The following is a 12462-nucleotide window of genomic DNA, read 5'->3' as shown; positions in this document are numbered from 1 at the left end:
GCAATATATTTACCTGTCTTAAACTGTTAAAAGTGTGGGTTAAGGTGTGCCAAGATAGTGGGTTTAATTCCCAACAAGTTCACAAAAAACTATCAATTGTTTGCGTATCTCAAACAAGACTATGTTGTTTATTAATAAATTGTTCTTAACCTCTGTCATTTCGGTCCACTTACACAACCAGGGAACACGTACAACACCATGGTGGTGACACCCCCTCGAGGTAAGCTCTGCTTGTAAGCACATCGTACACATTTGCCACAAGGGAAGATTCAATTATTTGCTCTTCACTCTCAATAAAATGATCTTAATGTCCATGGACAGTTTTTAAATCATCCAAGATTAAAGTAATTGAAATTGGGTAAATATTAAAGAAGTTCACATTCCAGTCAACCACTTATCTGTTTATTTCATTCTAGTCCTATGCATTTAATCCTATCCAATGGAAAAAAGAAACACTGACTGTCGTCAGTGATTAGGTGAAAGGGCAGATCAATTATGCCTAAGTACAGTGATCTGAGACTTCAACACAATCTGTTCACAATGTGATCAACAATTTGTGTGCTGTGAAAGCTTGTCCTAACATGTACATTTCCCCATGAAATGTTCCTTTAATGCTGTGTAAGTGCATGTTGTTGTGTAACTGCAGGGGTCAGTATGTACGTTTTGAGAAAGGTTGTATGTTTTCACTTTAGGTTTGAAACTATATGGTTGTAAATTTACTACCATTTCCAAAAAAGTTGGGATGCTGTGTAAATTAAAACAGAATGCAAGGATATGCAAATCATTTGAATAACTTTTATTAAAAGTGCTGCTGGCATCAAATAAAAAATGGGAATGTCTTTTTCCAAAAACAATAACACTTCTCAGTTTCAACATTTGATATGTTGTCTTTGTACTATTTTCATTTAAAATAGGGATAAATGATTTGCACATCATTGCATTCTGTATTTATTTGCATTCTATACAGTGTCCCAACTTAAATGGAAACTGGGTTGTAAGTGAATTGTAATCTCTGGTATCTTTCTGGGAATCACTCAATGAAGACCCATGCGAAGGTCAGTCCAGAGGCTATCTTCCAGTATACAGTATATAAAACACAGGTAGACTACAGACACAGGTTTCAAACATTATATATATAATATTTCCAGTGAAGTACAGGTTTCTTGTAAGATACAGGACTGGATAACTTATGTCTCTGTAGGGTCAAGTAACAGCTTGGCAACCACGTCATTGGCTGCTGTGGCTTCAATCAAACACACCCAGGAATTTAGCTGTTACACACTAGGTTGGCATCGGGATAAGTCACTATCCCACGTAGCGTCCCAGCCCTTTCGGCATTCTGCACTGTTTTGAGAGAAAGACGTGCACGCTTCACACAGACACTTCATATTCCTTACAGTAAACACTCAGCTAATTAACGTTGTCCTATGGCAAAGCTGCTCAATCCTGTTCCTGGAGAGCTGTCATCCTGCACGTTCTCTCCAACCCTAATTTTGCACACCTGACTCTAATGAGCTGAATGGATAAGCTAAGTCAGGTTAGTCACAACTGTGGTTAGAGAGAAAAGCCTACTGGATGGTAGATTTCCAAAAGATCTGTCCTATAGCCAGACAGCATATATTGCTAAATTGTTTTCTGCATTTCAGTAAGGATTGTCAACTGCCATAATCAATTGACGCCCCTGGATTAGCTTTGAATAGTCTGAGCAAATCCATCCTAAACACTGGTGCATAGCTTTAGCCCCCAAAAGCCATCTATATGCAACTCTTTAAGGAATCAATGAATTAGTGCACCCAGGCAACTAGAAATCCATAATCTCTGTTACCCACAGCACTCAAATATGAGAATGTAGTATCTACTGAGGAATCTAGAGTTGTTGAGAGTTTAATGCTTGTCATGCATATTGATCTGCTCTACTGTCTGGCTGCCCCCACCCTGGGTAAAGTTGTCCCTCAGAGCCCACACCCACCCTAACCCTGGGTTAAGTTGTCCCTCAGAGCCCACACCCACCCTAACCCTGGGTTAAGTTGTCCCTCAGAGCCCACACCCACCCTAACCCTGGGTTAAGTTGTCCCTCAGAGCCCACACCCACCCTAACCCAGGGTAAAGTTGTCCTTCAGAGCCCACACCCACCCTAACCCTGGGTTAAGTTGTCCCTCAGAGCCCACACCCACCCTAACCCTGGGTTAAGTTGTCCCTCAGAGCCCACACCCACCCTAACCCTGGGTTAAGTTGTCCCTCAGAGCCCACACCCACCCTAACCCTGGGTTAAGTTGTCCCTCAGAGCCCACACCCACCCTAACCCTGGGTTAAGTTGTCCCTCAGAGCCCACACCCACCCTAACCCTGGGTTAAGTTGTCCCTCAGAGCCCACACCCACCCTAACCCAGGGTAAAGTTGTCCCTCAGAGCCCACACCCACCCTAACCCAGGGTAAAGTTGTCCTTCAGAGCCCACACCCACCCTAACCCTGGGTTAAGTTGTCCCTCAGAGCCCACACCCACCCTAACCCTGGGTTAAGTTGTCCCTCAGAGCCCACACCCACCCTAACCCTAGGCTCAATTATATAGACCCATTTTCCCAGAGGTCGTCTTCCTATATTATTTCTGTCCCCATCATCTTGCCTGTTAAATCTTTCATTACAAACTAAGTTAAAGGGCTTGAACAGGTTTGAGCTGGAATTTGTCAAAACCTATAAACGCCTTAGTGTATGGCTCGACTGTTCAGTCTCATTCAATACATCACTACGTTTAGGCTGGAGTTAAATCCAGAATTGGTTTGTTTTGCCACAAGGCCTCCTTCACTCAAACTACCAAGTGTATTCGTGTAAAAAAAAACACATCAACATCAGTGTCCATAGGTTTGCCATTAAAAAGCTATACAAGAATTCAGGTGAAACTTCTTACTTACGACAGCAGTGTGGCCTGAAGAAGACAGTGGGAGAACGTGACCAGCGTCGGCCTGACGAAAATCGTTTCACGCGATTGATGTGCAACACTGCCTCAAATAACATCTGCATTCAGTGCTGGGCCCCCAACAAACATCAGTGTGAGGTCTGTGCAACGTTCCCCCCTGGGATATGGGCTTTAGGAGCCAACGTCCAACTCGAGAACCCCCTGATGGATACTCGACACACAGCTACAAACCTCGCCTGGGCTCGTGAACACCGCCACTGGACACTTGATGACTGGAAACGAGTAGCCTGGTCTGACGAGTCGCGTTTCCAACTGTTTCGGGCAGATGGACGGATCCGTGTGTGGAGAAAACCCCATGAAGCCATGGATCCCGCATGTCAACAGGGCATTGTACAGGCTGGTGGTGGCTCCGTAATGGCATGGGGTTGGTTTAGCTGGCATTCAATGGGACCCCTGGTACGTCTACATACGTCTCTGACAGGTGAACGCTGTGTGCCGCCTTTCTGACGAGCTACACCCGTTCATGTCCTGCATTCATTCTGATGGGTTTGGCCTCTACCAACAGGACAAGTCTAGACACGCCAAATTATGGTTAGAGGAACACTCATCCGAGTTTGTGGTCTTGCCATTCCCACCTAAGTCACCGGATTTCAACATTATCGAACACATCTGGAATGCCATGCAATGCGCTGTGGAACACAGAAATCCTACAACCGAATTGTGTCCCGCTCTGCAGGAAGTATGGTGTTCATTGCCTACAGAATACTTCCGCAAGCTCGTGGAGTCCATGACCCATCGTATTTCTGCAGTTCTTCATTCCTGCGGGAGGCCTACCAAGTATTAGACTGGTGTACCAGTTTTTCTTACACTTCAGTGTACTCTTCACAGTATAACACCAAGTCAATTAAACTTCAGGGATATCAATCTGTCCAGTTAGGAAGCATAAGTGATTGTGAATCAATGTCACCTGCTTTGGAGCAAATGAAAGTGACAGCAGCAAGACAACCCCCAAAAAGGTAATGGTTTTGCAGGTAGTCGCCACAGACGATTCCGCTCTAGTTTTGCGTTTTGCTAGTCACTACTGGTAGCATGAGGCAGTACCAGCAGCCCATTCAGTTTGCATGGGCAATCCAGCTCCTCCAGGACGGCACATCCATATGTGCTTGCCAACGGTACCCTGATTGCTGTTAGGTACCAGGATGAAATCCTCAGACCCATTGTCAGACCTTATGCTGGCCATGGGTTCCTCCTGGTGCATGACAATGCCCGGCCTCATATGACCAGAGTATGTAGGCAGTTCCTGGATGACGAAGGCATTGATGCCATTGACTGGCCCTAACATTAATCCAATTGAGAACCTCTGGGACGTTATGTATCGGTGCATCTGACGCTGCCAAGTAGCACCACAAACTGTCCAGAAACTCACTAATGCCCTAATCCAGGTGTGGGAGGAGATCCCCCAGGACACCATCGCTGTCTCATCAGGAGCATGCCCAGACATTGTCGGGAGTGCATACAGGCACGTGGGGGCCATACACACTACAAATTATGAGTCACCGTGATGAAATTCACAAGTTGGAGCCGCCGGTGATTTCAATGGTTTACTGTTAGTTTAAATCCAGCCCTCAATGAGTTGATTTGTTTCCATTGACAGTTATGTCATTTGGTTCTTAAATGACACAATGTAAAGATTTCGAACTTTAATATATTTCGTTCATCAAGACCAAATAGCTGTTTTAAGTGTTCCCTTTTTTTGAGCAGTGTAGTTGAGATGTTTTTTTTTTTTTAATGCATTACGCACATTTTCCAGTCTTTTGTTGCCTATCCTGACTTTTTTTGGAACATGTTGCCGGCATCAAATTCAAAGTGGGCATATATTTTTTAAGAAACATTAAATGTCCCAGTTTGAACATTTGATATGTTGTCTTTGAACTATTTCCTTTCGAATATAGGGTTTAAATGATTTTCACACCATTGCTTTCCGTATTTATTTACATTTTATGCAACATTCCAACTTTTTTGGAAACAGGGTTGTAAATGAAGTCTGTGCATTGCAGTGCCCAATTAATCAAATGCATTATAATATGCAGAACAGAGTATACAACAGCACAAAGCAGTTATACCATTTAGTGAACCCGCTACACATGGCAGATTAACATTGTAGCGACCAGACTCATGACGTTCATATTTAAGTATACATAGTTCTAAGACTGAGAGGCAAAGACTAAATCACAGAATGGACAAAGTCTACATCGTTACTCATAAGGCTCTGCATGGTGTGTAACATCTCTGGAACCTGCCTCAGGGTCACTTTGTCAGACATTTAAAGCCTGGGGTACAGTCAAGTTCAGGAATGTAAAGCAGGTAAAGGCCAGGTGTTCCATTTCAGGTAACCGTTGACATTATTCCAGTAGGTGGCCATCTCAGAAAAATGCATATTTTCATTGCAATGCCCTTCAGAAACCATTTTCAAGAGTCAGTTTTAGGCTGGACTGTATATGTACAATAATCTATTTAGCAGAAAGTATGAATTGTTTTGCTTGGGGCTACTTCATTAGCATTATTTTAGCAGCAGGATATTATGCTGGCAGCACTCAAGATTCTTTATCAAAATAAAAGCCATAATTCACAATCTAGTTTGTAAAAAAAGACAAGAATAACATTGGAACAGACATTAAACATAAAACAGACTAGATTGGTAAATATGTTGCCTTTTATTTCAATGCTGGCTTTTATTTTGAAAAAGGAAAATCAGAGTTAGAGCTGCTAGCATAATATCTTGCTGCTAGAAGAATGGCAATGAAGCCGCAAAAGGCCTTCACTACCGGGGGCTACTCCTAAACAGTAAATGAGATTATTATTGGTTAAGAAATGCATCAATGATTTGCAATCTGTTTCTTTTAGGGTATACAAAAGTAACCTGGCAGAAAACTCTGCAGTCATTGTAGCTGGAGGCTAAGGACTGAGTTTTATGCTGCATGTGTTTTGAATGCAATAGCAGTCACTACTAGACTGTGAGCAAATTGTACCTCTTCACAGAATCTTAATCCATAATCCCCATTTGCATGTCTACACCCTCAGTCAGCCAACAGCATTTTGACACTTCATAATTTAAAAAATTCCAGAGGAATACAAAATAGGATCTTCTAGTCGGCCAGTTAACCTAGTCAACCATCAGTTGGTTTCTAGGGCGTACCAAAAAAACCATGTGATTATATTTTAGGTATTCATAACCTGCTTACATACATTGTGTTTTAAAACTTGAGTTGGCACAATTGCCTTTAAAGGCTTGTGAATTTCAGTTGACCAAAGTTCTATCCACATGTCAACAGTTTATCATTTCAGGTCTTCTACCATTTTCAAATTCAGACGTTTATTTTCATGGGAACACCATTCAACAGTAAACACCTGGTCACCAGTATCAATGTCAGCTTCCCTAGAGATAATGACTGACTGCTGTCACCTACTGGTAAAAGCTCCACTGCTTCCTTCCATGGGTCAGGATCAACGGGCCAAAAAAAATCTGGCAGCGTTGCAGACTGGTTACCAGTACCTGGAGTATTGAGGTCAGGGTCCATTACAGTTAGAAAATGTTTTGTGCCATGCAACAAATCTCAGGCCAGGCAGAAGGGAGGTAAAATGAAACATATAAACCTTTACTGAACAGCTTTTAGAAAAAAATATTTACAAAGTGACTTTCCTAATCTTCCTCTGTCCCTTTCCCAGTAAATAACATCATCCTATCACTAAAATATGTACAAAAGCACAGGGTTCCTCCTGAATGCTCTGCACTAACACTATGGCTAAACATACTGTAAATGTTAAAAAAAAAAAAAAAATAGTATGCGGGCAAGAGGAGACATGGAAAAAAAGTCCTGAGAGGCAGGATAGGGACGGGTTGGAGGTCGAGGAGGGGGTACAGGGATATCAGTTGGACAAGGAAGGTGGTGCTATTGTGCCTCATCCTCAGGACAGGAGTGCCAGGTGAGTCTCTCCTCGTAGAAGGAGATGACTACCTGGGGGCATCGGGTGTTTGCCTCGCGGGCTGGGACAAGGTCTGCCTCGTCCGAGTCTTTCCTGTAGAGCAGAGGGACAGGGTTTGTCAGTTACCAAATCACTTATTCAGGATAATCTCAAAACTAGGCCAGGGACATAATTTTACAAGGGGAACGTTACGAGTAAAGATACATCAAAGAATTGTCTTTTGTGCTGAAACACTAGAGAATAAAAGGTATGGCCTGGCAATTTTAGACTCACCACTTCATCAAGAACATAAGTTCTCCGCTGCTGTCTGTTGCACCAATGATCCTCTCTGGAGCCAGGTTCCTGGCAAAGCCCCGTGGCTTGTCACTCTGACACATACAGGGAATAGAAAAAACTATTAAAAACAGATTCTCAAACTGGTGTCCGTTGGGAACTCACAGGGTACTTTGGAGGAATGAAACTATAGCCAGCCCTCCTGGCATAACATGAAAATGAGGTCAATTGTGGAAATTGTGAGAAACAACAAGACCTGCATTGACATTAAAATGTTCAAAATCTGAGTAAAAACAGCTTCCACACAACACATTTGGCAAACCAAGACATCCTAAAACACATTTGAATAACTAACGCAAGAAAAGAAAAAAGACTCACCACATCCTTTTTCTTCTTGGCTTTATTTTCCTCTGTCTCTGGCTCATCTGTTGAAGACTTCCTTTTATTAGAGTCTGGTTTCTCCACTACGCTCTTCTGGGCTTCCAGGAAAGCAGAGATCAACTCTGGACAATCCAGGTTCTCCTCAGGCTCCCAAGTGTTATCCGCTCTGAATGAAAAGGATTTGTATGTGCCAAAAATATATAAAATTAGCATAAAACACATCAGAAACGCTGCATTAAAAATCACTCCTTTATTAGAACTAGCTCACTCAACACACAAATCACAACCCAATACCAAGAAAACACCTTCAGGGCAACAACAAGCCATCATCGGCTGCAAACGGCACTCACTCTGTAAAACCTTTCCACTTGAGGAAGAATTCCACCTTCCCGTTGACAATGCGCTGGTCCATCACCTTCTCCACAACATACTCCTCTGGTGGATCTGCTTCCAAAACCTCCTTCTTTCCTTTGCCATTCTGTTTTTTACCCATGTTAGGCTGCAAAAAATTAGGGGAGGAGGTTTTCATCTTTTAAAGAGACGAATTTTGGTTTTAATAACATGAGACCACTTGACACAATGCTTACATAGACCATCTTTCAAAAGTAGCAATACAGTATCATTAACGCCGTTTTTAAAGAGATGTTTTAGAAACACCTAACATTTGCACTATGCCCATGATTTAAAGTGAACATTGCTGATACCAATCTTAGTGTTTCCGGTAGTTTCGGTTTTATAACTATACCTCAATAACAAAATTCAATGAAACGGTTTGATCAAAATGGTTAAGATGAGGGTAATCGTATTGGACCAGGGACCAACAAAACAATGCTGAAAAAAAAATAAAAAAAATCAGCATCATTACTAATATAGGCTATGTTAATTGTCCCAGTTAAGATGTATAAAAGTCTGAAGATGAACAAAACTTTTTGGAAAAGGTCAGTGGAACTCACAGACTAGCTGTAATTCACAGCTGGAGATACACAATTCGTGTTTTACCAGAAAAGGTTGTCACAAACTAAAACCAAATGGTTGGAGCAACATATACCCCCTCTGAAACACATGGACAGTTTTGCTGTACCACATCCAAAAGTCTATGGATTGTTAAGGTGAGAACTAGCTGTTCAGCAAAGTTATCTTTAAAAGACTGCATGCTAGCCAAAGCAAAATGTGCATTTGCATTTCTCTTCATTCTTAAAATGATTCTCTTCATTGCTCAGGAACTCATTAACCAACAGTCCCCAATTGATCAGGTGAAATATGTTGCAGCAACGATTAAGCAGAATGCATTTAAGCACCCGTAGCATTTTAACAGATGTTAAAAATCATAGATCAGGATTTTGTCAAGCAAGCCATCCATTTACTTCCCCACAACCAGATTCACTTGTTGGTACAAATGAAAGGCTGGTAGATTTTGCTTTAAGCAAACACTTATGGAATCCTTATACACCATCCCAAAATGTATTTACAAAATGATTCATTTGTATGTGTGCAGTCTTTTAGTGACATTTTGTCACATGAAAGACCTGTTCTCCATTCTCCTGAACTATTTATGAGGCGACATTCAATCGGTTCAGCTCGCATTCATTTGTCACCCACACAAGCGTTATTCAAGTACTATACACTGTGTGCGACACAGACAGGCTGGCAGCTTAACAGTCGCTTATGAGATATATACACAATGGCATATTTCTCTAGTTCTTTGATTATTAAAAAGAGTTACGCCCAACAGTAATTCAGCCCACACACCCTTTATTCAAACAATATTCTATGATCCTTAATCCAGAGAGTTATGATATAAATTAACCAGCACATCACTACTATGCAGGTAGACCTGCTGGCGCGAGCTCTTGTTTTCTGGCATTGCGCTCCTGTACCTGGAGTTCACGGGCATTTCTGTGTGGGATGAGCCTCAGCACACACCGCAACACTGTCATAAATGTAAAACTCTGCAATTAATGTAGATTTAGTAGATCAACATTTTCACAACGGTATCATTTCTGTTGCGATGGGTGAATTTCCACACAAACACTGAGCAATAAGAACTTCTTCTAGATCCATGGCACTGCATAAACAAAATGCATGGGTAATTAATAGTATTAGAATTTTTTTTATAAAATTAAGACTTTCACTTTGTTGAACTTCAGGTTTGTCTTAATTCCATCCACAATCCCTGCACAGATTTTCAAGAAGCTAGGTTTTAGTTTAGCATTTTCGTGTAATTTTAGCACCACTGAAACAGTTTTCCAGTGGAGTTTTAGAGTCTAACAGAATGTTTTGTCGACAATTGATCATGCCATATCAAATTTGGCCAATTCTTTATTTCGCCATAATATAAAGTTAAGCAAACTACACCTCAGTCAACTTCGGCCCAGCAAAATGAAGTGATCTAGTGTAGACCTTGTATTAACTTTTTTTGTTTTGATTTTTAAACTTGCCCAGTAAAAGACTTTACACCATATTTAACCATTCCCTATTATGGTCAGAAAATTGCATGGTAAAATGCCTAGCTGAATAGAAATGACTATTTTAGATCTTAAGGAAACAAGACGGCAAACTAATTTGAGAACAGTGTTTTCTTGCTTATTGTTAATCAAAACAAACCTTTCAAACTGAGAAGCACATGTATGGAGATGTAGCAGTAGCTATATGCGCTTTAAAAAACACTTTGCAGATACATTTTCTATTTATTTTATAACTACCATCAAGTCATCGTTCTTTTATGAAAACACTTGCCTTTTAATTGCTTGAGACTTGATACCCATTTTCTTATGCAGATACATGGATTTCTTAGACAAGGCGCACAACCTCCATAAGATACCAAAGAAATTGTAAAGGAAGGAGTTCCCCAATAATAAATCTTGCACGCAGACTGATTTTGCCCCCATGGGCCATAGGTTATCAACAGCTGAAAGCCATTAAATAAATACCTTATGGTGTTTAAGGAACCAAAAGATGCTGCCTCATGATGATAGTTTAAATTACTCAAACAATTGCCAGCATCAAATGACTGTTAACATTCCTAAATGCTACAATCTACAAAATGTGTGAAACGTTTCGGTCCCTCTTTCTGGGTCACGGAATGCTTTATTGATGGGAGGCGCCAGAACTATGCAGGTCGTGCGCCTCGTACCTTAAGGATAATAATTCCTCTAGCTTCACCCGCAATGTAAGTTCAACTAAGTGTTTTCTAGTTATGCAAAGACCACACGAATTATTCGATTACGTTAACACTTGCACTTTATCGATCCATTTCAACACAATGCGGTATGGGTTGGTTATAGAAACTGTTTGGCCCCTCTAAACCGGCTCATCCCTCTAACGTTAGCCATTTTACCAGGCCTATGCTACGAGGTAGCTTACTGTAATCCAAGCTAGCTACGTAAATACGGTTAACAAAGATGTTTAACATATTGCATTATTTTATAATTAGTATAAACTACAGACGGAAGCGACCTAAAGCAAACGTAATTTAGTTGTTTGTGCTAACGTTAGGGGGGAGATAATTTTGTGAGCAAACGTTCGATTCTTATCAGAAGTCTTAGAACAACGCCAACAAAGGCCGGTCGTATAGAATGATTGTAGTGGGCAAATGCTGCAAACTGAACATACCTAGCAAGTTAACTGATTGGGCAGTGATAATCAGAACGTACTTGGCTAAAATGGCAAGTAATTAGTAAACTACTAAACGAAGTTCCATACAGTGGCTAACGTTTATTAAGTAGCGAACACAATGGATTTACTTGTCAGCGTTACTAGCCAGCTAGCTTTGGTAGCGAACGTTAGCTAAACGAGATGTGGCAAGCTGGTTACCGGTGGTGGTTAGCATGGTCGTGTGGTAAGCCAAAAATAAAAACAACATAAATACGCAGAACATATGTTACCAGTTTACAGAAGATTATTTGCTAAATTGTTCAACTCCACACCTCGGGAGACTCACCTTCTATATCAAGTAAAAAGCTGTAGAATGGACGACTGAAAAGGAACAAGCGTCTTCGTTCTCAACTCCGCGTGTGATGCAGAGAATATCGCTGCGCGCGCGCCAAAAAATCTCTTGATTCTTGGTCGTCACCAGCTCATAAACCCCGCCCCTTTTTTCAATGTTTTCCAAAATAATTTTTTCCAAAATAAAATGTTGTCCTCCTGTTACCCGCAAAATAATATTAAAATGTAATATACAATGTTTTACTTTGTGGCAATAGAATATCAGTTTGTGACAACAGAAACTAGTCGTCACTACGACACGGCTTCGTTCTGTCCACTCTCTACGGGTGCCGCTAGGCCAATACACGCACATACAAAAGCATTGTGAATGCACTTTGACGTAATTGTTATGAATACATGCGTTTTTTTAATCAATACTAATATGTAGGTTTTATCTAGATATCATTTTTTATAGTTGGCGGTTCGTTCCATAACGTTTCACTGAGTAAAATGAGAGGTTCGTTACGTAAACAGAGATGCTAGATGATGCAGGTTACATAACGTGATCAGTTAAAAATACCTGCTATAGAGCTTTCCATTCTTTGAATTCTCATTTTAGGTTTATATTATCTTTTGGCATGTCAGCCATTTTTGGTTGTATCATGTGTAATCAGTAACCTGCCCTCTGTTGCTTGGCTACAGCCATACAGTAGTAGATGGGCTACAACACATTGGAAATTGTGAGATAGGGAAGGATCTACTCTAGACCAGTACTTGACTTGGGCTCAAGTAAGTGCAGGAACTGCCAAATGTTCATCAAAATGTATGTTAATAAGGCTTGTTCTTTTGCCACTAGTCTAGTTCATGTGTGCACAGTGATTGCAGACTTCAACTTTATGCACATTTGCATAATGTGAGTAATCCAACAATGTAGAGAATCTCACAGCTGTATAATGTACATCTTAAAAGGAAATTGTACATTGATGT

At 41.0% G+C, this 12462-nt stretch overlaps 1 protein-coding gene across 2 annotated transcripts; it reads right to left on the bottom strand.

Moving 5' to 3' along the window:
• Positions 1-6543: 6543 nt before the first annotated feature.
• On the bottom strand, positions 6544-11601 carry cbx3a (chromobox homolog 3a (HP1 gamma homolog, Drosophila)). 2 transcript variants are annotated; one of them, XM_010893049.4, is made up of 5 exons: positions 11492-11601; positions 7902-8050; positions 7549-7717; positions 7171-7265; positions 6544-6990 (listed from the first exon to the last, which is right to left on the bottom strand). In XM_010893049.4, the coding sequence occupies exons 2-5, from the start codon at positions 8042-8044 to the stop codon at positions 6864-6866; spliced, it is 534 nt and encodes a 177-aa protein (XP_010891351.1). In that variant the 5' UTR covers positions 8045-8050; positions 11492-11601; the 3' UTR covers positions 6544-6863. The 2 variants fall into 2 exon arrangements, with proteins under 2 accessions (XP_010891351.1, XP_010891350.2); XM_010893048.4 differs by having other exon boundaries at positions 7902-8080; positions 11492-11600.
• Positions 11602-12462: the final 861 nt, after the last annotated feature.

The sequence above is a fragment of the Esox lucius genome, chromosome 10 (genome assembly GCF_011004845.1).
Source record: "Esox lucius isolate fEsoLuc1 chromosome 10, fEsoLuc1.pri, whole genome shotgun sequence".
Classification (NCBI taxonomy): Eukaryota; Metazoa; Chordata; class Actinopteri; order Esociformes; family Esocidae; genus Esox; species Esox lucius.
The sequence above is the reverse complement of the archived record's forward strand: the minus strand, read 5'-3'. Positions and strand labels throughout refer to the sequence as shown.

Excerpts from the sequence above, each read along its gene's own strand:
- cbx3a (XM_010893048.4), bottom strand. The coding sequence starts at position 8,080 with ATGAAAACCTCCTCCCCTAATTTTTTGCAGCCTAACATGGGTAAAAAA. Across the intron at positions 7,718-7,901 it reads AAGTGGAAAGGTTTTACAGA|AGCGGATAACACTTGGGAGC; the intron begins GTGAGTGCCGTT and ends CTTTTCATTCAG. Across the intron at positions 7,266-7,548 it reads CCAAGAAGAAAAAGGATGTG|AGTGACAAGCCACGGGGCTT; the intron begins GTGAGTCTTTTT and ends TGTATGTGTCAG.